Source organism: Enhydra lutris, unplaced genomic scaffold (genome assembly GCF_002288905.1).
Source record: "Enhydra lutris kenyoni isolate GAN:26980312 unplaced genomic scaffold, ASM228890v2 scaffoldscaffold18, whole genome shotgun sequence".
Lineage (NCBI taxonomy): Eukaryota > Metazoa > Chordata > Mammalia > Carnivora > Mustelidae > Enhydra > Enhydra lutris.
Window position 1 is genome coordinate 22,508,536 of NW_019154102.1, and position 25,043 is coordinate 22,533,578.

At 38.2% G+C, this 25,043-nt stretch overlaps 1 protein-coding gene across 6 annotated transcripts in view; it reads right to left on the reverse strand.

The window, feature by feature from the left end:
- Positions 1-25,043, reverse strand: part of LOC111148016 (exocyst complex component 6B) — a 622,509-nt gene that overhangs the window by 164,391 nt on the left and 433,075 nt on the right. For all 6 annotated transcript variants that reach the window (XM_022504356.1, XM_022504355.1, XM_022504354.1 and 3 more), the window contains one exon: positions 22,046-22,187. In XM_022504356.1, coding sequence (XP_022360064.1) covers positions 22,046-22,187 — 142 coding nt within the window. The remainder of the gene's footprint in view (positions 1-22,045; positions 22,188-25,043) is intronic.

Here is a 25,043-nt window from a genome sequence, read left to right on the forward strand (position 1 = left end):
AGAAAAGCAAAGAAGCTGATTTCTACTTCTTACTTAACATATAAGAAGACTCAGTAAACAGTCTAATGAAACTGGTTAGCTGAATCTAGTAAAGCAAAGTAAAAAATAATTCCATTCAAGTTCAAAAAGACAGCGATGATAGAAGTTCCTACCATGTCATGGAGCCCAGGGGACACTGGGTGCATTTACGGAAATAAAGTGCTGTTCTTTGTCTGAAGAAATAATACTTTAAATGATGGATAAGAATCCGTAGCTGCCGTCACTAAATTAAAGAGAGTGACTTTTGCCTTGTGTGGTTCTTTGCAGAGGAAGAAGGGTTGAGGAAAGTGCAGACCGTACCGAGTGGCAGAACAATGTCACGCCAATGGCAGTGGACTTTACCTTAATATTCCACAGAAAAATAAACAGCCGAAAGCACAGCAGAAGACAACCTAGGCCTCGAGTCTCAACTTATAATCCTAAAGCTGAAGAATGCATTTCTAACTACTGAGGACTCCTGCGGATGAGAAAATGAAGGCCCAAAAGGTTAAGTCAGTGACCTAGTTAGAATCTGATCCTTCTGGGTCTATCCTTCTATTATTTCAATATGCATCCCCCACCTGGAATGTCTAAAAGCAAATATTCCCTTTATATGCATATTAAATATTCCTCCCCACTTAGTGAGGAATAATAAAATCATAAAAATATGCAGATCGGTACAAAGCCGTAATTTTCCTCTAAAGTTCCTGAATGCTTCACAATTTTACAAAACAAGGGCCAACTGCATAATGTATATTTCAAAATTAGGGTGGAAAGAAGCTTCTCCCAATTAGCAATCAGCAGGGCTCCTGTGTATAATCTCTGGAAAGCTGAGGCTCTGCCATGAGAGAGGTGGGCTTCCTGAGAGATGAGAAAGACTCGTGCTCTGAAGTAGTAACTTTATATCCTTGGCATTTTTACTATGCTTTTAAGGACTTAATTTTATCCATGTGTTTGTTCAGCACTGATGATTCTGCTGCATGAACATATACACAAAGCTGTGGCTATCTGAAATTCTACAGAAGAAGTTGGAGAAGGATTCTGCAGGTCATTTAACATAACAGGGAAAATCAAATTTCTAGAAAAGAACTGTCCAAAAAGAAACACAAGCCCCATATGTAATTGTAGGATTTCTAGTAGACACATTAAAAACAGAAACAAAATAATTAATTTAAAATTAGTAATATATCTTGTTTGCTCCAATATATACATGTATTTCAATTTTAACACAAAACTAATATTTTAGGGGTGCCTGGGTGGCTGAGACAGTTAAGCGTCAACCTTCGGCTCAGGTCATGATCTCAGGGTCCTGGGATCCGTTCCACATGGGGCTTTCTCCTCAGCAGGGAGTCTGCTTTTCCCTCTTGCTCTCCCTTTGTCTTCTCCCTCTCTCTCTCTCTCTCAAATAATAAAGTAAAATCTTAAAAAAAAAAGCCATGAAACTAATATTTTAAAAATTATTCATGTTTGGGGCACTTGGCTGCCTCAGTCGGTGGAGCATGTGACTCGTGATCTCAGAGCTGTGAGTTCAAGTCTCACGTTGGGCATGGTGATTCAGTATGTATTTTACATTTACAGCACATCTTCTTTTTTGACTAGCTACATTTCAACTGTTCAAATGGCCACTTAAGGCTGGTAGCTATAGCATTGGACAACACAGCTTTAGATGACGTCAACTGTAATGCATGTAAATTAAAATTAATTGTGCCAAGAGGTGCCTGGGTGGCTCAGTTGGTTAACTGTCCAACTTTTAGTTTCGGCTCAGGTCATGATCTCAGGGTGGTGAGATCCAGTCCTGTGTTGGGCTCGGGCTCAGTGGGGAGTGTGCTTGGGGTTCTCTCTCTCCCTCTGCCCATCCCCCAGCTCATGTTTTCTCTCTCTCTCAAAGATTAAAAAAAAAAAAATCTTTAAAAAAATTAATTCTGCCCAAGAATGACTTCAGATTTCGAAATGACAAAGAATGACCCTTCCTAAAATTCACAGGAGGATGAATTCTATTTTTCACATTGGCTGTGAAATTAGGATTGAAGCAAATGTCCATGATGCTATACAATGGGTTCTACTCAGCTCATATTAAAATATTATATATAATTATATATATTATAATTCCTATGCCCTCAGAGAGCTACATACTTTGTATAATACATTCTTCACCTTTCCTGTCAACACATTTTTCTATTACCTCTCTATTAATCCTGATACTTGTATTCTCATCTTTCTTCTCTTCAACCCATTTTTTCTTTCTTAAACATCTGCCCCCCCTTATCTGTGGGGGGATATGTACCAACTCACCCAGTGGATGAGTACTGAACCCCATATATACATACTATGTTTTTTCCTATACATACATACCTATGTTAATTTATAAAATAGGCACAGTAAGAGATCAACAATAGAACAATTATAATAATATAGTGTACTAAAAGTTATGTGAATGCAGTCTCTCTCTCAAAATATCTTATTGTACAATTCTCATCCTTCTTGTGATGACGTGAGAAGATAAAATGCTTGCGTGATGAGATAAAGGAGATGAGAGATATGGGCTTTGTGATGCAGTGTTAGTCTACTACTGACTTTCTGCTGATACCTTAGGAGGATCAACTGCTTCCAGATCACAGCTGATCTTGGGTAATGGAAACCGCAGGAAGGAAAACTACGGATAATTGGAAGTTCTGGTACCTAATTTACTTATTTTTTCAATTTACCCTGTTGAAAGTGATCTCAAATCATTTTTGGAAAAAGCAGTAGGGTGTCCATTTTTTCAAATGATGACAGTTGATGAGTATGGAAGTTTCTGGGCAAAGCTTACTGCCTCAGTTTCCCCAACCAGTGATGACAGTGACAATCCTGATCTATAACTGTAAAATATTTTATAATGTGCAACAGAAAATAAATGCTGATTCCTTAAAAGGAAAAGGATCAAGATTCACTATCAGAACTCCAAACATGGTGGACGAGTATCATACCACACTATGAAAAATGCTGAAAGTCAGAGAAATGACTAAGGTAGGTTCCACATGGGAAGTTTCCAAAGTTAAAAAAGCTAGATTATTTTTTCAATTATATTAATATAATTCTTTCCAAACAGAGTAGTTAGTATTTCTTTGATATATATTTCATGGATGTTCCCACAATTTGCTAGGAAAACTAAGTCTCATAATGTAAGCTGATGTCCACAAAAGATAGATGTATCATTAGATGAAATTCTAGTCCTTTCTAAAATCTACTTATGTGACCTTGGGCCAATCATGTAAGGTTTTAGTACCAGATGTCTCTGCTGTAAAATGAAGGTAATAATATTTCGCTTACTTAAAGCTATAGGACTAAATCAAATATACTCTTGAGGTCTGTGATATGATAAAGAACATATCTGGTCTCTTCCCCCAGGAATCGAGTTTCAAATACCCTGGAAAGCTCCTGAACAACTGGAGCTGCTATTCACAATGAGCTTCTTTGGACCATACCTATGTTTATACTAACAAGGTTGCTCACGTATGCCCTCAGTTTTAAAGACAAAGCTCAGCCCCAACCCCAGTCTCCAGCAAGAGTAAAGGGGTTAGAGATTGATTTCATTTATGTAGCCAATTACTTACTCAATCATGCCCATGTAATGCAAGCCCATATAAAAACTCTGGACACTGAAGCTCAGTAAATCTTCTTGATTAGTGAACACATTGATGTGCTGGAAGGGTGACATGCCCAAACTCTAATGAGGAAAGGCTGTGAAAATTCTGTGCTGTCTTCCTCCTCCCCAGGACCCTGATCTGTACATATCTTCCATTTGGGTGTTCCCAAGTTACAGCCTTTATAATGAACCTATAATCCGTAGTACAGAACTTTCAATATTTTCTGAGAGTTTTCTAGTGAATTATTGAAACCAAGGGAGCGTGGGGAACCCTGAGTCTGCAGTCACCTCGGAAGAAGTATGAGTGGCTTGGACATCTGAGACTTGTGGTTGATGTCTGAAGAGAGGCAGTCTTATGGGACCGACTCCTTAACTTGTGGAGTCTGTAATAACTCCAGGTTGTTAGTGCTAGAATTGGGTTGAAATGTAGGACACCCAACTGGTGTCAGAGAATTGCTGTTGGAACACAAAGTCCCATCCAGATCAAGTGCGATAGAACTTGATATGGGGTCCACTTTAACAACCAGGCTATAGCCACAAATATGCCCCAGCATAATTAATGTGAAAATTACTGGAATTGGATACAATGAAATAATAGGCTTTCCCCCTCTACATGGTCATTTCTTCATTGAATTAAAAATTTAAAGATATTAAATTAAAACAAGCCTTCATTATTAGACACCATTTCTCACATGGCCAAGTAAAAAGTTCTGTGTATCTTGCCCAGAGAAAGTTAACATTTTCTATATTTACTAGATTTGCTTCTTTGCTTCATGAAATTGTTTTACTATCTGCTGTGAAGTTTTCCCCCTACAATGGAAATCTAATGTAAAGTATTAAAACAATGATCTAACATCCATGCTAAATGTTTGCATTAGATTAGTATCAACATAAATACTATTCTGGTTACATAGGCTAATGGATTTACCTACAGAGGTCAAGACCTAAATGTGGGACCCTCAGGATCCATCTACTTAGAGAACATAAACTGTGCCACTGAGAACTCAGTTTAGAGTGTGTTTTCCCTTTTCTCCTTGCCCCCTAAAACAAACAAAGAGATAAACAAAAACAAAAGAAGAGAATCTCTGTTTGCGCAACCTGAGCCCTTGGGCTGATCGTTAAGGTAAAGGTCAAGAAACCGACTTCCAACACAGCTCTGGAGCTCTAGAAGAAGGATTAAGGATTTTAACTCCTAGGTACTGCTGAGAGGGAGATGAGTGTTTAAAGAGAATATACATTAGCTGCAAGAAAAGGAAATGAAAATAATTGTTTCTTAAGGCACATAAGCAACTTCTTTCCATGATACACTGGCGCTTTTAAAGGACTATCTTAAGGGCTAGAAGGTATAGGAGATAAATGAACATTTCAAGTATTAAAAGCACTCTGGTCGTTCAAATGATCCTTGCTGAAAAGCTCTCTAAGATGCTTTTCTAGCCAAGAGTAGAGAACCTCACCCTTTTCCCTGGTTAATTGTCCAGGCAGGGGCTTAGGCTAAACCTTGTTTCCATCCGCTGACAGAAGAACAGTTGACAAAGAGATTCCAGTGACTCGGAGGGAAAGGACAGGTCTCAAGCAGGCTGACTGCTGGGATTTGGTGGAAAACAGTTATTTGAATTTCTCCAGAAAGGTACCTCATTCAGAAGAAAGGGAGGAGGATGACAGAAAGAAGAGGAAAATGACTAGGCAAATTTTACTGATGCCCACAAAGAAAATAAAGGAAGAATTATTTTTCTTTTCTTCTCAGTTACATTATATAAAATGTTTGGTGTTATTTGCTATTAAACAGTCCCAAATCATTAGGCTGAACTATGGCAACATAAAGAAAAATAACCACTGAAATTCTCAGAGGCAATGAAATAACCTATTCTTTCTTCTCTTTCAAACTGAATTTCTGAAAGAGCTGTTTACAAGCACTGATTCAACTTCTTTATCTTCCACTCATTCCTGACCTCTCTGTAATCTGGTTTCTACTACCCTAACTTCCACCAAAAGTACTGTCTCTAGAATTTACTTTGGCTTCCTTCTTACTAAAGCAACACTTTTCCAGTCCTTATCTTACCTGACATTTGCACGACCATGCAGTATTACATAAAATTATTCACTGTTTTTTTTAAGATTTTATTTATTTATTTGACACACACAGAGAGAGAGAGGGAGAGAGAGACTGCGCAGGGGTGAGCGTACAAGCATGAGGAGTAGAAAAGAGAGAGGGAGAAGGCTCCCCGCTGAGCAGAGAGTCTAATGCAGGGCCCACTCCCTGGACCCTCATATCATGACCTGAGCCAAACACAGCTATGCAACCAACAGGCACCCAAAATTATTCACTGTTTATCTGAAATTCAATTTTCCCCCTGAAATTCACATTTCACTGGGTGTCCTGTTTTTTATCTGATGACCCTACTAGTTCCTATATTTAGGCTGGTCCCTCTTCTATGCATTTTTCACAATTTTGCCACAGTGGTTTTCCTAAAGCAGAAAATGACCATGTTGCGTTCATGCAATAAAACATGACCAGCTCCCTATGTACCTAGAATGAAGTATATACTTCTCAATAAGTCTTCCAAGAGCTAGCAGGGATTATATTTTCATCATTTCCTCTTGGCTATCCTACTTCATTTCATCCTATTTCTGGTCATAATGAACTAGTTTTAGTTCTCTAATACGCCACACTTTTTATTTCCTCCCAGAATTTATACCAACACCTGCCTTAGACAGAATATCCTTCCTAACCTACATCTTCCTTGAGAGGCTAACCTCTACCCATGTATTTCAATCAGATAGCCTAGTCCAAACTATTCATATTTAACAAATGAGTAAGAAGATTTTAAAAGAAATTAAGTGTCTTATTCACAGCTACTTAGTGATCAAACAAAGAGAAAGACAGGTCTCAATTCAACAGTGACCTACCATACCAGTTTCTCCTCCCAGGAAAGGAGTGGGAAATAGAAGTAAAATATAGATCAACCACAATCACAGAACCTTATAGCCAAAACTTACAAAATTCTATACATCGAAACATAGGAAACTTAGCTTTTCTAAATGGAAGTGTTGGCAATGATATTTCCCTCATGTTTTCCAAATTCCAATCTTAGAAATATAAAAATTGGAAATGCTAAGGTGATCTTCTGGAGAAATTCAGGTCTCCTCAACTTCTCTCTCTCTCCTCTCTCTCATTCACACACACATATACATATACTGATAAAATAGAGGGAGAGAGAAAAAAAAGACAAATTTTTATAATTTGTAATGCTAAAAGTAGACTAGATGGTTTAACTCAAATCAGAATCTGTTAATTGCTGAAATGCCAGAGCAAGTAATGATTGAGAGACATGAATTTTTTTTCTTTTAAAATGTCTTACAAAAACTAAGACTTTCATCAATTTTTTGAGATGTATAAGGTATGTTCCACCTAAAGGTAGCAGATGGATTAGAATGTTATGGGAACTTCTTGCAGACCTGGGTAGAAGTCTGTCAACAGTCAACAATTAAAATAATTTTTATTTTTATTTATTTTTTTAATTAAAATAATTTTTAAATAAATGTGCTATTTAATATGGCTTCCTGATTTACACCCTATAAAATGGCCCAATTAAAATTAATAGTGTACTGGCCTCAGCCCCAAAGACATGAAGTGAGGGCCAAAGAAAATACGAAATGTACAAAATGCCCCAGTGTAAACACTTGGAGACAAGCGAGAGCAGTGAACACATCAGATATTCTTGGGAGACTCTGGCTTATTACAAAGCATTAAGATTTGGGCCTATATGAGTAAAAGGGATGTACAAATGGCTTGATGGAAGGAAGCAGCAATGCTAAAGAAATAAAATAACTTTCAGCTGAGGGGCTGTTTGGAGCTAGTCGATAGAGCAGAAAGACATGGCCATATGCTGCTCTGGGGCTAGTGGTGAGGTCTCAGGTTTGCAACGATTAAGATGAGCAATGATTTCTACTGGCTCATTTCTCTCTAAAAATGCTTTTGGGTGTTTTAAAGCAAATCATGGGGATTAATGAAACATTTTAAATAACTGTTTTTTTTTTTAAGTTTCTAATGAAGAAACAATAAAAAGATTTTGTAGAATAATAAATTGCTATGATATACTCCTTCTACTGTAAGAAAACCTCTTTTTCTAAGTCTGGGACGAAGGTGAAGTGACAGGAAAGTAGCAATAACCACCATATAGTTTTAATTTTTTTCCTTCCTTGAAATGGCATTTCTTAATTATTCTGGTCCCTGAACTTTCAAAGTGTATAAGGTCTCAAAGTTGTGGAAAAATAAGAAATAAAATCGGAAACAGCTAAAATGGGAAATGTAGAAAAAGAGGGAAGGAGCACCAACTTTGGAATATCACTTAAACAAAAAAACAAACAAATCTGGTATTCTTCTTTCCAAAACCAAGCAGCAGGAAAATAGCCTTTTGGAAACTACTAGTTGTTTAAGGTAAATCTCTTATCCCCCCCCCCCCCCAAGCACCCATTGAAATAAAATCAGGAAGAAAAATCTAAACAATTTCAAAGAGAATCAGTCATTGTCCTTATTTAGAGATGGGACAAGTACCACATTTTCCAAACAGATAGACAGAATTTAGGGTATTAGGAGAGTTTGTCACAGAAAGGGAAACTTGATTCAAAATTATGATCCTTCATATAGCAGGTCCTTTGTATTATGCCCCACAAACAATCCAAGGTAACATTCATTACTAGAAAAAGTACTTTGTCTGTGTTGGCCAATCTCTGGAAGCCAATGGCAGGCTTGACAATGATGTATAAGAAGGTTAGAGAAGCACGATCCATCTCCATTTGCTTGACAAGGATGGCATCTTGGGCCATGGTGAGGAAGAGCAGGTTGCCTGCCCTCACTGCTCAGGTTGGCAGCACCTACTATCAAATGACCAGGTGTCTGGCAGTGGGCTCAGAGACACAATGACTTCCTTATCTTCTGGAATTCAAGGAACTTCAGCCCATGAGCCAAAGTAAGTGCTGAGTGGGCACTACTCACTGACCCATGTCTGAGAAGAGTCCTCTTACAGGGTACAGGTCCATCATCCATAATCAAAGAGAAGTGACATTGCCATTTTAATGGCAGGGAAAACTTTTATTTGGGTTCTCCAAAGCAGAGAGACACATCATAATAGCTCAGCACATAGCATGACAAACCTTACAGTCATGGGAAGATTACAGCAAACAAAGCAAGGCTTTCGTACCACCTATTTTGGATAGAAGGAAGATGTTTGCACTTTGTGCTCTTCGGACATCATTTTAGATCTGAAAATGCAAGCTCGACCCTGCATTTAAAAAGAACTGGTAAGGATCTGGGAAGTGGGAGAGGGATGAAGCCCTACAATCAAATCGGTAAGTTTCAAAGAAGATTTTTCATAATACGTTGATTGGGAGCTGTGTACCTAAGAGGCTATCACCTCTGTTTTCATCCTACAAATCCTACAAAAAAAAAAGTACAAAAATGTACTTGAGTTTAAAATCTGACTTCTTCTATAGGATATCTACAGTGTTCCAGGTCTTGCAGAAAAAGCAAAGAATGCAGAGAATGAACTCCTGATTTCTGCATATATACATATACAATTGCCAACTTCATGATTCTCCCTTGCATCTGTAAGTTTCAGATCCTGAAACAAAATGAGAATTAGAAACAGGAATAAAAAATGAAATGGAGAAAAGGGAAAAACAAATGATAAAATAGATAAACAAAATATGCTCTGTTAAGACTGGCTACCCAAATTCCTGTAGACTTCCAGTAGAGAATGAAAGAAGAGATATAAAATATTTTTCTGATTCCATTAACCAGTCAATCAACCAAAAGACAAAACTCATTAGCCATGGAAGTTGCCTCATGGAACAAGTTATTGTCTCCATCATATTAAAAGTAATAATGACTAATTATCCTTAGATTTGCCCATGCGCAGAGCACTGCAAATTGTAAAAAACAAGTTTATTTTTCTGCACACGAACTCAAAGTCTATCATCAATCTTCTTATTGTTTCTCAGATTGAAGACAGCAGAAAGAGAAAACTTGTTTTAAAATTATAATTAGAAAGATGAAGTTGAAGATAGAAGCTAGGGGATCTGAAATTAATGACACTGAAACACACAAAATGTCCTTCAATACTCTACCCATAGGTCATTTGCATCTTCAAGCCAGACCCGATGAAAAGAGGCATCTGTTATTTTCATATAACCCAAAGAGATCAGGTTTAAAATTTTACTCAGCTCAAATTTCTTCCTTTTGTCTCTCTTCGAACCTTAGATTCTTCAGATGGCTCCCTTTTAAGACTTGAAGACGTACCAAATGCTTAAGATATAATCTGAAAAGTGTCCTTTAGATAAAGTATAAAAAATATACTTTAATTGGAAAGGAAGTCAGTTCTAAACTTTTCACAAGAATCCCTTAGGAAATGGTGCCATTTGCTACAATGATTTAACATTTCCAAGATTTTTTTTAATTTCATAGAGATCCAACTTCTCTCCTTTAAATCTATTTCTATCAGTACTCATGTCCCAATAACTGAGTTCCCAAGACATGGGAACATTTAGCATCCTCTGAAATTCAGGACTGCTTAACCAACACGTTTCATCATGGCAGCTTCAAGTTTGCCCACGACCACGCTGACTTCTCCACAGGCTACTGCAGTGCTTCTGGTCTTCGCTATACGGCTTGACTTTCTTCCTAAGTCCATGTTATCCAAAAGGCAATAGTACGAAGCAGACTCTAAGACAATCCTGCCTTAAAGAATCATATAGAACGTGTCTTTGAGAAAAAAATTATTGATGTATTCCAAGCTCATCGAATGTCTAAGAGCCCCTGAGAAGCCATCACTCAAAGCCTGTTCTCTGCTTCTGCGTACTCTGAGTCTAAGTCCCCTGGGGAACATGTCATTGTATATAACTACAATGAAAACTAATAAACACTTGATACTTACTGATACTGACAAATATTTATGTATGTAGGATCTATAAAGCATTTCACATGCATTATCTTATTTAATCCTTATGACAACTCTCTACCGACATAAAAATATCCACAGGATCTCTCCTCCCACACTAAATAATGCTATCTTTAAACTAGACAGAAATTTAGAAATCATCTATCCCAACATTCTCACTTTGTAAATAAGGAGCCACAGGCCCAAACAGGCTTAAAGAGTTCCCAAGACCATACAGCTGGCCGGTGGCAACAATGAGGTTGTAGAATACAAGTTATAAATGATAAAATGATAAAATACAAGTTAAATAAAATATATAAATAATAAAATACCAGTTTCCTGACTTTTAGCCTACTTACCCTTTCTACCGATAACGACAGTGACGGTGACAGTGACAAGGAGGACGGTGGCTAACAGTTATTGAGAATTTTCTATGAGTGACTACTTAATCATCACAACAAGTCTATGAGTTACACCGACCATAACTTCATTCTACAAAAAGAAACCGAGGTGTAATGGAGGAGTTAAGCTAAATGAAGATATAGGTTTCAAAGGCCAATCCGTCTATCACCTACAATTTTAATTACTACGCATTACCTGGCTTATATGTTGTGAATTAACTGTCGGTGGCAAAGATGGCTTTATATTCCACAGAGGCTGGTGGAAGGATATGTGTATACTGAAGTTGCCGATCATTGCCCTGAGAGGTGCACATCCTCCTAAAGGATATTCCTTAGGATTCCAACTATATCGCAGGTTGTCTTGCTATGCATATCACAGGATATCCATCCAAGCTACTTCCTACTTGGACTCCCTCCCATTCTCAGAGCTGACAGAAGAGATCCAGAAATGGAGGCAGTTGCTAATCAAATCATTCTTACTCACTCAATAAGTATTTATTAAGCAAGCACCATATGTCAGGTGCCGTGCTAAGTGCTAAGGAGACAGGAACAATCAGGGCAGGCATGATCCCTAACCTAACCGATTTACTGTTTATGTTTTTCTTGGAGTCCATGAAATGCATATATTTAAAATAAGCTTTCCTTTATTCTTAAACTGGTTTGAGGAGATTTCTGTTCCTTGAAAATATACATAGTCTAATCAAGACAGATTGTTAGGGATTGAGCTGGCAAACAAAAAGACTTTGGAGAAAAAGTAGAATGTTTGAAACTGGTTAGCAGGTGATGGCAGGGAAAAGGGCATTAAGACCTCCCATTATTTCCCAGGAAGTCAACAGTCTGAGGAATGTGGCAGCCAAGCTCATAATTAAGGTATTATCTTAAGTCACTGGGGAACTAAGTTTCCACTGAGGGTGACGTTTTGGAGGACTAGACTGTGCTGCCACTGATCAGTGGAAAGAAACTGAAGAACACGAGTTCCGTGAAAGCTTTGAATGACATCGGGCCAACATGAAAATGCGGCAAACTCTGGTCCTTGCTAGAAGGTGGACCTCAACAATCCAAGCAAACAAAGGACAGTCGTGAGGCTCTATTGCAAGAAATCCCCTCTCTGCAGCTGGAGAGCTGAGTGGGTTGAAAAAGCAGCCGAGACATTGATCTTTTAAGTTACGAACTAATATACAAGCTGTCTTCATAATCTCACCATATTTCCTTGGTAAATGCAAGAGTACTGCAAGGAATCATGGAACCTTGCTCCCTCGGCTTTCTCCCGAATGGTCTCCACCATGTCCTCCCCGCAGTCTGCTCTCCCTGAATCTGGCCCTGTGACTCAGATCTAAACACAACCTGGGCTTAAAGGGTGCTATGCAAAATAAAAATAAAGAAGAAAGAAATTATATCAGGAAGGAAACGTAAATAAGAGTTTCCTCGGGACTCTCAGCAGAAATAGGGAAAATGGTAGGGATATGCATTTTGCAGTACTTATTCAAGGACGACTAAACATCATCTTGATTGACGAATTAATTACTATAGGGCATCTCCCTGGAGAGGCGTGATTGAATGTATGAGCTAGCAGTTATTTTAACAGTTTGTTTGGTGGGCTGATGCAGACTGAGGTTTAGCACTGGCTTAGATGTTATAAGGGCCAGAACTCCCTTCGCATAATATAAACTTCAAAGGCTGCAAAAGAAGAATGATACAGTGTGGGTGTGTCCCATATGCTTCCCTTATGTTTCTCACTAGGTCCTGAAGACTCTGTTCTCTCTCCCTCGCCTCAAGAAGACATAGGTAAAGAAATGCCTGGAGCCCTCTCTAAGACAGACTCCCATGTGAGTGACCAAAGGTAGGTAATTAACTACATGGAAAGGGAGTCAAGGGTGGATGGGCTCAAACAGTGCAGAAAATCAAAAGAAGTGAGTGCATTTATCCCAACTGGCAGTTGTTCGGGCCAGGCATTTAAGGTTCACAGAGATCACTTTATGAAGATTCTTTAGTTCTGAAACCCCAGTGGCAAAATCATAAGCAAGCCTATTAAGGTTAGCCTGATTAACCTTAGCTAGAACACACCCAAGTCTGTATCAGGAGGGGACTCAAAGCCATTTATTTTAGTGAATATATACAGAGATATTGAAATGTTAAAACTTCTTAGGAACTGGTGGATCTTTTAAGCTATAACTAATTCTTTAGGGATTCAGAAAGCTATCTGATCTTTCAGTGAGAGTGGAGACTTAGGGAGGGTAAGTGACCAATGGTGTTCTGCCATTATGTTCTATCATAGTAGGCTTAGTGAGATCATAGATCTACTTTGAAGTTGTTTGCCAGAATCCTGAGTTTCAGCAGATTCTCCACATTGGTTTCCTGACCTGTAAAGTGAGGGTTATTATAAGAATGGTGAAATGGAAGACTTTGGAGCCCTTCCCAAAACAGTAAACCAAGGCCAGATTAACTTGATTATTAAAGAACTGAATTTTAGGCAAGGTGCACTCTCTCTTACTTTCTTGTTCAAGGGCCCAGTTTATTCTGTGAAAAAGACTGATGGGTCCTGGGAAATGGATTCCTCTAAATTTTAAAAGAAATGCAACCAAACGTGCCCTGGATTTGGCTTAATTATATTATACTTTCAATATACTCATCTTTTGAATAATTTAGGGACCTGAGTAGGTAACTAAAAACTGAAAACATTTAACATTATGAACCATATCATAGTGGAAGAAAGAAAGAAAATAAGAAAAACACATTAAAGGATATGGATAAAGAAATGATTAATGTAATAAAATTCCCATGGCTGTTTGCAAATGATTTTATACATAATATCTCATTTCACTTCCTAACAACACTGTGAGACAGAGCAGAGATTAGTACTTCTAGTTTATTAATGGACTTAGGGAGGTTAAATGAGGTGATTCATTCATTTTCATGGAGCTCCCAACTTATCTCTATCAAATATCTCTATACTGTAGCAGCCTTGTTACTGGTCTTGATGGCTCCTGATAAATGCAGAGTCCCTTTTAAAAATACGAATGTAGGGGTGCCTGGGTGGTCCCATTGGTTAAGTGTCTGCCTTCAGTTCAGGTCATGATCTCAGGGTCCTGGGATTTGGCCCCACACTGTTCTCCCGGCTCAGCTGAAAGTCTGCTTTTCCCTCTCTTCCCCAATTGTGCACTCTCTTGCTATCCATCTCTCTCTCCCAAATAAATACATAAAATCTTTAAAAAAAAAAAGAATTTGACAAAGTATTCTAAAATTATGAAAGAAAAAGAACATAAGAATGGACAGAATAGGAGAGAGTAGAGTCTAACTCTATAAAGGGGGGGGGGAAGGAAAGGCTAAAAAAAAAAAAAAAAAAAAAGCCCAAAACATTCTTGAAAAACAGAACTGTAATGAAAAGGACTTGTACCCTAGATATTTAAATGTTTTAATGAAATTGTGATTACTATATAAGCATAAAGAAGGCAGTTCACAAAATGAAGTCTAAAATAAAATCTACCTATACATTTATAAAGACTTAGAATATGATTAAAATAGTAATTCAAGGAATGCCTGAGTGGCTCAGTCAGTTGAGTGTCTGCCTTCTGCTCTGGTCATGATCCCAGAATCTTGGGATCGAGTTCCACATTGGGCTCCTTGCTCAGTGGGGAGTCTGCTTCTCCCTCTGCCTCCTGCTCCCCCTGCTTGTGTGTGCTCTCTCTCTGAGAACTAAATAAATAAAATTAAAAAAAAAATAAGCAAATTGAACCAAATCACTCTCCTATTTAAAAACCATTGTTTCCCGTTGTATTTCCAGCTCCAGCATGGTACTCTGCACCATGTAGGGGCCCCACATATATCTTTCGAATAAGCAAACAGATTATCGAACTGATGTTCTAAACAAGTAGTTCAGCTTGACTATGAAGCTAGACCTCTTTATTCAGAACGCACAAAGAGAAAACCCAGGAAATTCCCAATCCAGGCACAGACTGACTAGGAAGTACATGAATGACAAACAGCCCACATTTGGCGAAGGAGGTAAAGTACGAGGCTATCAAGACTTGCTGGTATTTAAAATCCAGTCTCTTTGCCAGGTTCCAAGGCTCCCACATCCAAAAGCAAATCTAAGATGTGCAGACGTACAGAGGTGTAAGACGAAATCTATACAAAGCAGAAATACTTAGAGGTTACTGTCAACTCTGGAAGGGGGAGGAATATTTTCTTCACACCTCCTGAATTCCCAAGAGCCTCCACATTAAAGGTATTTGGTTTAGCATCTCATCAGGAAAAAGTACATAACAACATTCCTGTTAAATAATGATGCCCTAAGCATTCGTGTTGCCTGTAAACAGCTGAGCCCACTGACTGGTATCTTACAAGGGCATCAAGCTGAGAATCGGAAAATCATTGGTTCTGGACCAGACATTTCAGGACAACCGCAGCAGTTTCACAGACAGTTACTGGAAACGAAAATGAATTTCTTACACCAAATAAAAGGGCATCTCCAAACCTCCCTGATTTATAAACCGCAGACAAACATCCGAGTGGCCCGCACAAGACCTTGGGGATATTAATCAGCGGCCACGCCGCTTCCCCTGCTCATGAGAACAGGGGAAGCTGCTACTTCATGCGTACTTAGTGCTTTATCGGCCACAAAATAAACCCTTCCATGCATTCTCTTATTTAATCCTGACCCCGTCTCTGTAGTATTAGTTACTATTATTATTCCTATTTCATAAATGGCACTGGGAGAGGTTAAATAACGGACCCACAGCCACACTAAATCTAAGTGGGGACTTGAATCCGTTTGGTTGAGCTGACCCTGAACTCAATGTTCTTCATGACTGCACTGTACTAGCTGAATTTCTCAGGCTCATAGTGATGCCTACAATTTCTCTGTGTACTTGGATCTAAGAAAATGACAGCCCAGGCCTCAGAGTCAACCACTTAAGGTACATTCGTATTCTACCTTGTCCAGAGTTTGATTTTTTTTTGGGACATCTACAGTTCTTGCAAGGACTCACAGACAATAGAGAAAATACTGCAGGCACACACCACTGGGTAGAAAGATGTAAGTGTTAATTATCTTGTCATTTGGGGCTGCTTTTATACGCCTCTGTATAGTTACTTGAATCTTATGTATCATTTCTTTAAGATTTTTTATAGACCACTGAGCATCTAAAGAAAAAAAAGAATTAGGGGGATGGTATAGCAAAAGACACAGAATAGAATTCTTTCTTTTAAAATAACATAAATGTCCATGGAAAGTTTCTTGACAGACAAATTACTGACAATCAGAAGTGAAACATTAAAACTCTACATCGATGAATCTTAGTGGTTCCACAATATATGGAGAAAAAATATTCAGTGGTAATATGGTTACTGGAGGCATTGTCTCGGGCCCTACAAATGTTGGCTTTGAGCTGATCCTAAGTCTGAACAAGGCTATTACCAATATCAAACGGCTTTTTAGATACAGTACTGGCTCTCTGGAACCACTTAGGCATGGTTAACAAACTCTAGTAGGATTCCATCCTTTCATTAAGGGATCTCTCCACCTCTCAGCCTTAACTGAAAGCTAGCTCTGTGCTAAGGATACCAATTCCCCTACCGTTCTCTCAAGTAGAAGCTGCTCATTCTCCTATGTAAAATGTCCTTCAGAATCAGGCACCAGCATGGGCATCTCCCTTACTCCCCAGTGTTTCTCCTAGACCATCACTCTTCCTCAAGGCTCATATATTTTAGCCTCATCACCTCCATTCCTCTTTATCTTTTAGCTGTGACTAAATACAGTCATGTAGTCATTCCCAATCATTCATCAGACTTTGTTAAGCCAATGACATTGGTTGGTTCACCCACTCCAAAGCCCTGTCCTTCCTTTTGTTTATATCACAATGAGGTTCTACTCTTTCTTCAAAACTTGGAAAGGGATGACTTTATACCCAATATTAAAAATCAATTTTGACTGGCCTAGCCAATCATTATGTTTTTATCCCCCTGGTAAATAACTGGTCAAGGTAGAGGCATATAAAACAATTTGGACTAACTAAATGCAAGGAATCAGATGGATGATTTCTAGAAAAAGTTCTGTGGCTGCTAGATATTATCATTTCTGATTACAATCCCTGGAATTGTACTTACTTCTGAAAGATGAGAATATGGTAATTTTTATTTTCTCTTTGTACTCATCTTTTTTTTCCCTAAAAATTCTACAAAGAGCAGTTTCTGTTTCTGCAAAATATAAACTTTTTTAAAAGCACGAGAGGATGTTTGATTCTGGTACTGGTCATGATGTTGTAATAGGAAGGGGACTCACCTTCCCACTGGATAAAAAACAGAAAACAAGAAAAAGCCCTCAAGAATGGACAGAGCACGTGAAGGAATGGTTTTAGAAACTACATGACAGTGCAGGACTGTGATCTCAGAAAGAAGGAAAATCAATCAGGTAAGCATACCTAGAGGCAGTTTCCAGGCTGTGATGCAAAGCGGGCATAGGGAGGGAATCCAAGCAAAACATGGACATCTGAGTTGAAGTCACAGACTATGGTCCAGAATGCCAAGGCAACTAGTATTTTCTGGCCAAATCCCAGAATGGTGGAAGTTACAAATGAGAGGACTCAGGAAAATTGCAGAAGGGTCCCACTGAATACTTGGCTGAGTACTAGTCTGAGCATGTATGAGAAGATACTACCCAAGACTGGGGAAAGAATCACCAGAAATAAACATGTTGAATAATTTACGGAGCTTTTACAGAGATGGGCGTATTTTGTATTCCCACCAGCCAGAACTGAAAGGTCTCCAGATACCTGGGACATCAGGTAGAATCCTTTGAAAAGCGTTGCTTTAGATTTGGGGTTGTTAAGACCTACAGAAAAAGTGGCTCTGGACCCGATGTAAACATAAACACAAGCTTTGAAAGATTCCAACCAATCCCACGAAATGTAAATACAGGTCACAACACAATCTAACACTATTTAAAGGAATATAACAAAATACAGCACCAAGAACATCAAATTTAAAATGTCAGGCCATCAGAGCTTTCCCAGGTGGCTTCCCCATAGAAACTGATTTGGGGCTCCTTACATCGTTGAGGCCTTAAGGCAGTTGGACTTCTTAGGCAGCAGCTAACTAAGGGGATGGTGGCAGCAATGCCTTTGATGACTGAGCCACCTAAGTCACCAAGGCCACTTCTGCCACATTCTGTTGGTTATAATCAAGTCACAAACTTGTCTAGATTCAAGAAAAGGGGAGTTAAATGTCCTGTCTTAATAAGGTCATGTGAAGGTTCTAGATAGAGATGTGTCTATTGCTTTAGACCTCTTTGAACAATGTCATCTGCCTCATAAATCTGAGTTAGCCTCTAGTATTGTCCTTCAACTGGAAAAACTACCTTTTAAATGACTTGTAGTACAAACTTGGGAAGCACATTTTCTTAACTTCTCTTCATTTGAAATGTCTTTATCTTGATTTGTGAAGGGTATGTTTTACAAAACAGAGTTTTAGGTTCACAGACCTTTTCTGTTTTTCTTTCCTTTCCTTTCTTTCCTTTGAAGATACTCTGTTGCCTTCTGGTTGTACTGATTCTGATAAGCAGCAGTCATTTTTATCATTGCCTTTCATTATGTCTTTTCTTCTTGGGATGCTTTTAAGACTTTCTCTTTTATTTATTTTTATTTATTTATTTACTTTTTAGCAATCTGACTGTAATGTACTTCAGTGTGGCTCTGTGTTTATCCTGCTTAAGATTCGTTGAGCTTTTTGAATCAATGGGTTAATGCTTTTTATGAAAGGTGGAAAAAAATTCAGCTATAGTTTATATTGAATATATCCATAGGCAGATTTTTAAAGGCCCTGTCTGCTGTTTTCAACATTTCTGTCATCAGTGGGTCTATTTCTATTGCCTGTCCTTTCTTCTTATGGGTCACATTTTCCTTTCTCTTTGCATGCCAAATCTTAACTTCTTGCTGTAAAATTGTTGAGGTTATGTGGTTAAGAGTCTGAAATTTTGTGTATGTTCTTCTTCCTTCAAAGACAGTTGAGTTTGGTTTTGGCAGGCAGTTATTTTGTCGGCAGATGACCTTTATCTTAAGTATCATTATTAGGCTTTGTTAGGGTGGATCAAGATTGGCTCTTACTCAAGAGCTTCAGTACTCTTAAGGCCTAACTTTCTAGGGTCTTTTTTTTTTTTTTGGGGGGGGGGGATCTTTTTTATTTTTATAACTTTCTAGGGTCTTACTGAATGTACAAGATGATTAGCTGGTCTTCAACTTTGGTTGGTCAGAATTCCAATGTCTGGCATTCCTACTCAGGTCACAGATCCTCAGTGGCTATACTCTGCCGGGCCTCACAGGATTTTACCCTCTGCAAATGGCAACTCAGTTTTTGACCAAAGACTCATGGGCTCTCCAATGCAGACTTTTAGAGTTAAACAATTCTTTTCTCTCTCGTATCTTGCCCCACAAATCCCAGCTGCCTCACCAGAGCTTGGGCCAATCTCTGTTTTGTTCTTTCTGTGTAAAACCCCAGTTTTGATTTGGGCTCTTCTTTCCTGGGCACCTGTTTGGATAGTGCCCCCAGACAGAAAACGAGATTGAATGTCAAGTTTACCTTATGCATTTCCCCTTTCTAAAAGATCACAGCCTTGTGTTATCTACTGCCCAATACATGAAAAGAATTGCTCTATCCAGTTTTACAGTTGTTTATGGCAAAAAGGTAACGTTGATATTCTGTGGTGACTGAAACTGGAAGTCTCCAGTAAGTAATTAATTAAAACCAGCATTGCCAATAAACCTTAATTTCTAGCCATCAAAAATCCATTGGGGAGGGTATGTGCTGTGCTGAGTGCTGTGAAGTGTGTAAACCTGGTGATTCACAGACCTGTAGCCCGGGGCGAATAATACATTATATGTTTATAAAAAAATTTAAAAAAATTTTTTAAAAATCAATCAAGGGAAACCAATTGGCAGTAAAAATCTTAAAAATGGGGAAGAAGTTTAGCACACTTTTAGAATTTTCCACTGATTTTCTTAGAATCAGAAAAAAAAATTCAAGTTGTCATAGAATTTCTGTTCATTTTCATTTCTCATTGATAGCACAATGAACACCAGAACACTCTCTATTTCTTCCTTCTCTTTCCTAACCAGAACTAATTTTGTGTTCAACACCAAGGGGATGATTCACGATGAATCAACTATCCCAAAAATGATGGTCCTCTGTCACTTTTCCAGATAATCTTGTGGCCTCCCTTAAAGCTGGAGGTGACTATGTATCTGTGCCATTACCAATGAGACAGGGAAGTTTGTTAGGGATCTCCTGAAAAGGTCTTAATTTTCTTAATAAAAGGAATAAGTGACATTGGCCTCTTTTTTCCTGTCTTGAATGTAAGTCTCCTCCTCTTTTTTTTTTTTTTTTCCTAACTGAAGTACAGCTGACATACAATATTATATTATAGTTTCAGGTGTACAACATAGTGATTTGACAATTATATGCATTACAAAATGATGACCACAAGTGAGCCACGATACAAAGTTATTACAGTATTGATTATATTCCCTAAGCTCTAATTTTCACCTCTGTCATGTTCTTATTTTTTAAGTAGAATTTTGTACTTCTTAATCCCCATCACATATTTTGCCCATTCCCCACCCTCCCTCTGGCATTCACCAGTTGGTTTTCTGTATTTATGAATCTATTTCTGGGGTTTTTGTTTTATTTTTTAGATTCCACATTTAAGTGAACATGTGTTATTATCTTTTTCTTTCTGACTTATTTCACTTAGCACAATACTCTCTAGGTCCATCCATGTTGTGAATGGTAAGACTGTATTCTTTTTTATGGCTGAATAATATTCCATTGTAGATACATGTCACATCTTCTTTCTCCATTCATCTATCTGTGGACACTTAGGTTGTTTCCATATTTTGGCTACTGTAAGTAATGCTGCAATCAGCACAAGAGGGCATATATCTTTTCAAATTAGTGTTTCTGTTTTCTTTGGGTAAATTCTTAGAAGTGAAATTACTGGGTCAGAGGGCATTTCTGTTTTTACTTTCATTTTTTTGAAGGAATGTGAGTCTCTTCTGACTATTATGAGAAGGAATAATATGTATGAAGAGGAAAAGTCCACACCACTCTAAGTATGGCATAAGAGAGGGAACAAAAGAGCCTGGGTCCTCTAAATGCCATATAATTTCACTCATCTGTGGAATCTAAAAACCAAAAAAAAAAAAAAAGAATAAACAAACCAAAAGCAGAATCAGACCTATAAATACAGAGAACAAACTGATGGTTGCCAGAGAAGAGCGGGTGGAAGGATGGGCAAAGAGGTGAAGGGGTGTGGAAGATACAGGCTTCCCGTTAAGGAATGAAGAAGTCATGCGAATAAAAGGCACAGCCCAGAAATAGTCAGTAATACTGTAACAGCACTGTATGGTGACAGGTGGTAGCTACACTTGTGGTGAGCATAGCATAAGGTACAGAGAAGCTGAATCAGTATGTTGTACACCTGAAACTAATATAACACTGTTTGTCAACTCTACCATAGAAAAAAAAAAGAGCCCAAGTCCTTGATGACATCACTGAGCAACTAAATCAATATAGTAACTCATTGTCTCTAAGAAAAATAAAACCTATTTTTTTAAACCACTCTGTCTAACATTTTGTTTCTACCTACAATAGAAAAGCATCTCCAACTGATAGATGCACACACATTTGTTTTTCAGATGAAGAAGAGTTTGCATATAAGATGTAAAAATAGGTTTAAAATTAAAAAAAAAAAGTGGCTGGGCACTGCATTCTTCTGAAGTCTTCAGACAAATCAAGTTTTCTTTGGTGTATATTAAATGCATGTCTGCCTTGTATCCCCCTCTAGATGGCAAACTTGTTTGTGGCCAGAGATCTATGGCCTGTGTAGGGGCCTAGGCACCTCTGGGTGCTCAAATCAGCTTACTGATGGACCATTTCTATGCGCCCTTCAAGTTGTCTCCGCCATCCAGGTGTTCAACTCCATCAGGAAGGAAGACCCCACAGACCTTTTTTTTTTCATAGAAGTGAATACACACACAGGTGAAACAAACAAGCAAAGGGATGGTTCTCTGTCTTACGTTCACATTCTCTGACATCCAAGTTGAACTGCTGTAGTGCTCCCAGGGTGAGCTGTCTTACTTCAGCTTCCAGCAAGAGCTGCATCAAGGATGTGGCTAAATGCTTGCAAGCTGACATACACGCCGTCTGGGCCACCTTTCCCTGGAATAACAAGAGTGTAAACCATAATGTTAATGGACTGAAATGAAATCCCAACAAAAATTATCAGAATTTATTTTTCCATCAGGGATTCCTTTAAGGTTTTCTCCATCACAACATCCTTGGCATTGAAAAATCTTGGATTAATAGTGCCTGGTGGCAATCATCTTAAATATTACCTTCATCACCATGAGTAATATAGCTATAACATTAAACTAAGATTTATAAAGCCCAACTATTTATTCAAGAAGCACTTTTTCCCCCAAATCAACAATAGATAAGCAATATTCAAAATCTTAATTAGATGAAAAAGGAATTTTTCTGTAGAGAATAAATTTCAGAAAGTCCCTTCCAAAATTACTATGATTCTAAAGATTTATTTATTTATTTATTTGAGAGAGAAAGAGAGAGAGAGAACAAGATGGGAGAGGTGCAGAGGGAGAGGGAGAAGCTGACTCCCCGCTGAGCAGGGAGCCAGATGTGGGGCTCGATCCCAGGACTACAGGATCATGATCTGAGCCAAAGGCACACATTTAACTGACTGAGCCACCTAAGCAATCCTGAAATTACTATAATTCTTAAGAAACAAATGTAAACATCATCCCCTAAGTTATCTAGAAACCAGAGTGCTTACGGCTTTATGATTTAACACACAAAAAATTAAAAGAACAATTAAAATTTCCAGAAAATAAAAAGTTAAAAGGATGAATTTTGTTTCTTTAAAAAATGAACACTGAGGGGTGCCTGGCTGGCTCAGTTGGTGGAGCATGTGACTCTTGACCTCAGGGTTGTGAGTTCAAGCCCCATGTTGGGTGTAGAGATTACTTAAAAAAAATAAAATAAAATCTTAATAACAAAAAAAGTGTTCTTCAACTATATGGTTCTGTTTGTATGTTCTGAAGATCCCCACTCTGGATGATTTAAGACAACAAATGGAAATACTTAAGTTAGGGAGTACTACACAGGCCAACTGAGAAAGAAGTTACATTATAAACAAAATCCACATTAAATGGTTTGCATTCAGTTAAACCCACTGGAGACTGGGAACCAAGAGCACATGAAGGAGAGCCAGAAATTTCACCAGTTACAGGCTCTGGGCGAACAATCAAGAGAGGGCACATCAAAGATGTGAGAAGCCTTGTCTGTGGCTTTTGAACAGTGAGAGCGGGAGTGGAGTGAAGCAATGAGGATAAGACTAAAGCAGATGCCCAGAGACAGCAGTGCAGATCAGAAGCCAGAAAAAGAGGTAAGAAACTACCTCTTGGGCATTACCATACGCCCAAGATATGCTACAGTTAAGCAGCTGACATCTTATGCTATTTCATTTCATTCTCAGAATCACCACAAGAAGTTGGTATTCTTTCTTCTTGTAGATGAATACACTAAGACTTTCTGGGAAGTTCAGAAATTTAGACAAACTCACACAGCTCTTTGGTATTTTGACCCAGTCCTAAATCTGTATCTTTCCACTACACCATCACCTATAAGGCAGTAGTAATTCTTACACTGTCTTACAATGAACCATGGAGCAAAACCTGGTCCAGATGATAACAGGGTTTATGGGTTATCCAAGGCATAGACTAGGCCCACACAGGTACAAGAGTGGCAGTTCAGGGGCCAACTCCTCAAATTCTGAGTATTGGCTGTGGTTTTCTTTTTAATGTGTAACCCAACATAATTATCTAGGCCAAGACAGATACTTAAAGAACCTGACAAGCTGAACATAGAGATGCTGTGAAAATCAAAGAGCTAAAAGCCCAGTGAAACTAGAGGCTGAAGAAGATAGCATTTGAAAGGCTTGTTTCAGTGGCCAAAACAGATTGCCAAGGAGAAGCAAAACTGGACTGGTAAAATGAAAAGATAGCTTAAGAGTCAGAAAGTTCCAATTTTTATTCACCACCATTTATTGGCTGTGCAATTTGGGATAAGTTAGTTGATCCTCCTGAATCATTATTCATCTCAAAATAGTAAAGGGCTTATTAACCTTAACATATTAACATGAAACACAGACTTGGTTTTCAAGTCCCAATCAATATATATCAATCAATAAGGCCAAATGCACTTATACATGACCACATGTTATACTACTCTTAATATACTGTTATTTAACTGCGCTCCAATTACGTTTCACCTTACTTCCCCTCAAGCTAAATATTTATTTCCAAACAAAATGATAATTGCAGAAATACATGTTTTCATTGTTAAATATTTTGCTAAATCAAGAAAGCATTTTGGAACTTTGCTAATTCACAGTTCGCTATCCATTCCCCCTTTCACTTCCGGTTTCCATTACCTCCGTGGTGTCCATAGGTTTTCTAAGAACGGATAAACACAGACTCAGGCAATAACAACCAACACACTATGCAATAAAGATTGGTGGTTTCACTCTATTCTTTAAGTAATCTTATTATGAAGTGGATGCTAAGAACATACAGCCAAAATCTCTAGAACAGGATAAGAATTTAGGACTTAAGAAAACCTAAACTTATGAAAAGTCCCATAAAACTCCCTTTTGGATACCTCTAAGAAGAGTTTCAAATCAGTCTCATCACATCTAGGCTGTATCTTATGAAGCTGTAAGAGTGCCAATGTACAATGCACAAAAATAAAGATGGAATACAACACAAGATGAAAAATGAGCTAAGAATTATCACCATATTTTGAACATACGAGGAACCTGGGATGCAGGGAGATTTTGAGTCACAAGGTCTTATAGGTAGCTCAATCGGCAACATCATGTTGCCTCTCAATGCATCTATACTATTAATATACTCTAAGACAATCAGTAAATAACACCTAAATGAACTGAAAGTCCACTACCAAAGCACTTAAATAGTTCACACTAGTTTTCAATCCAGT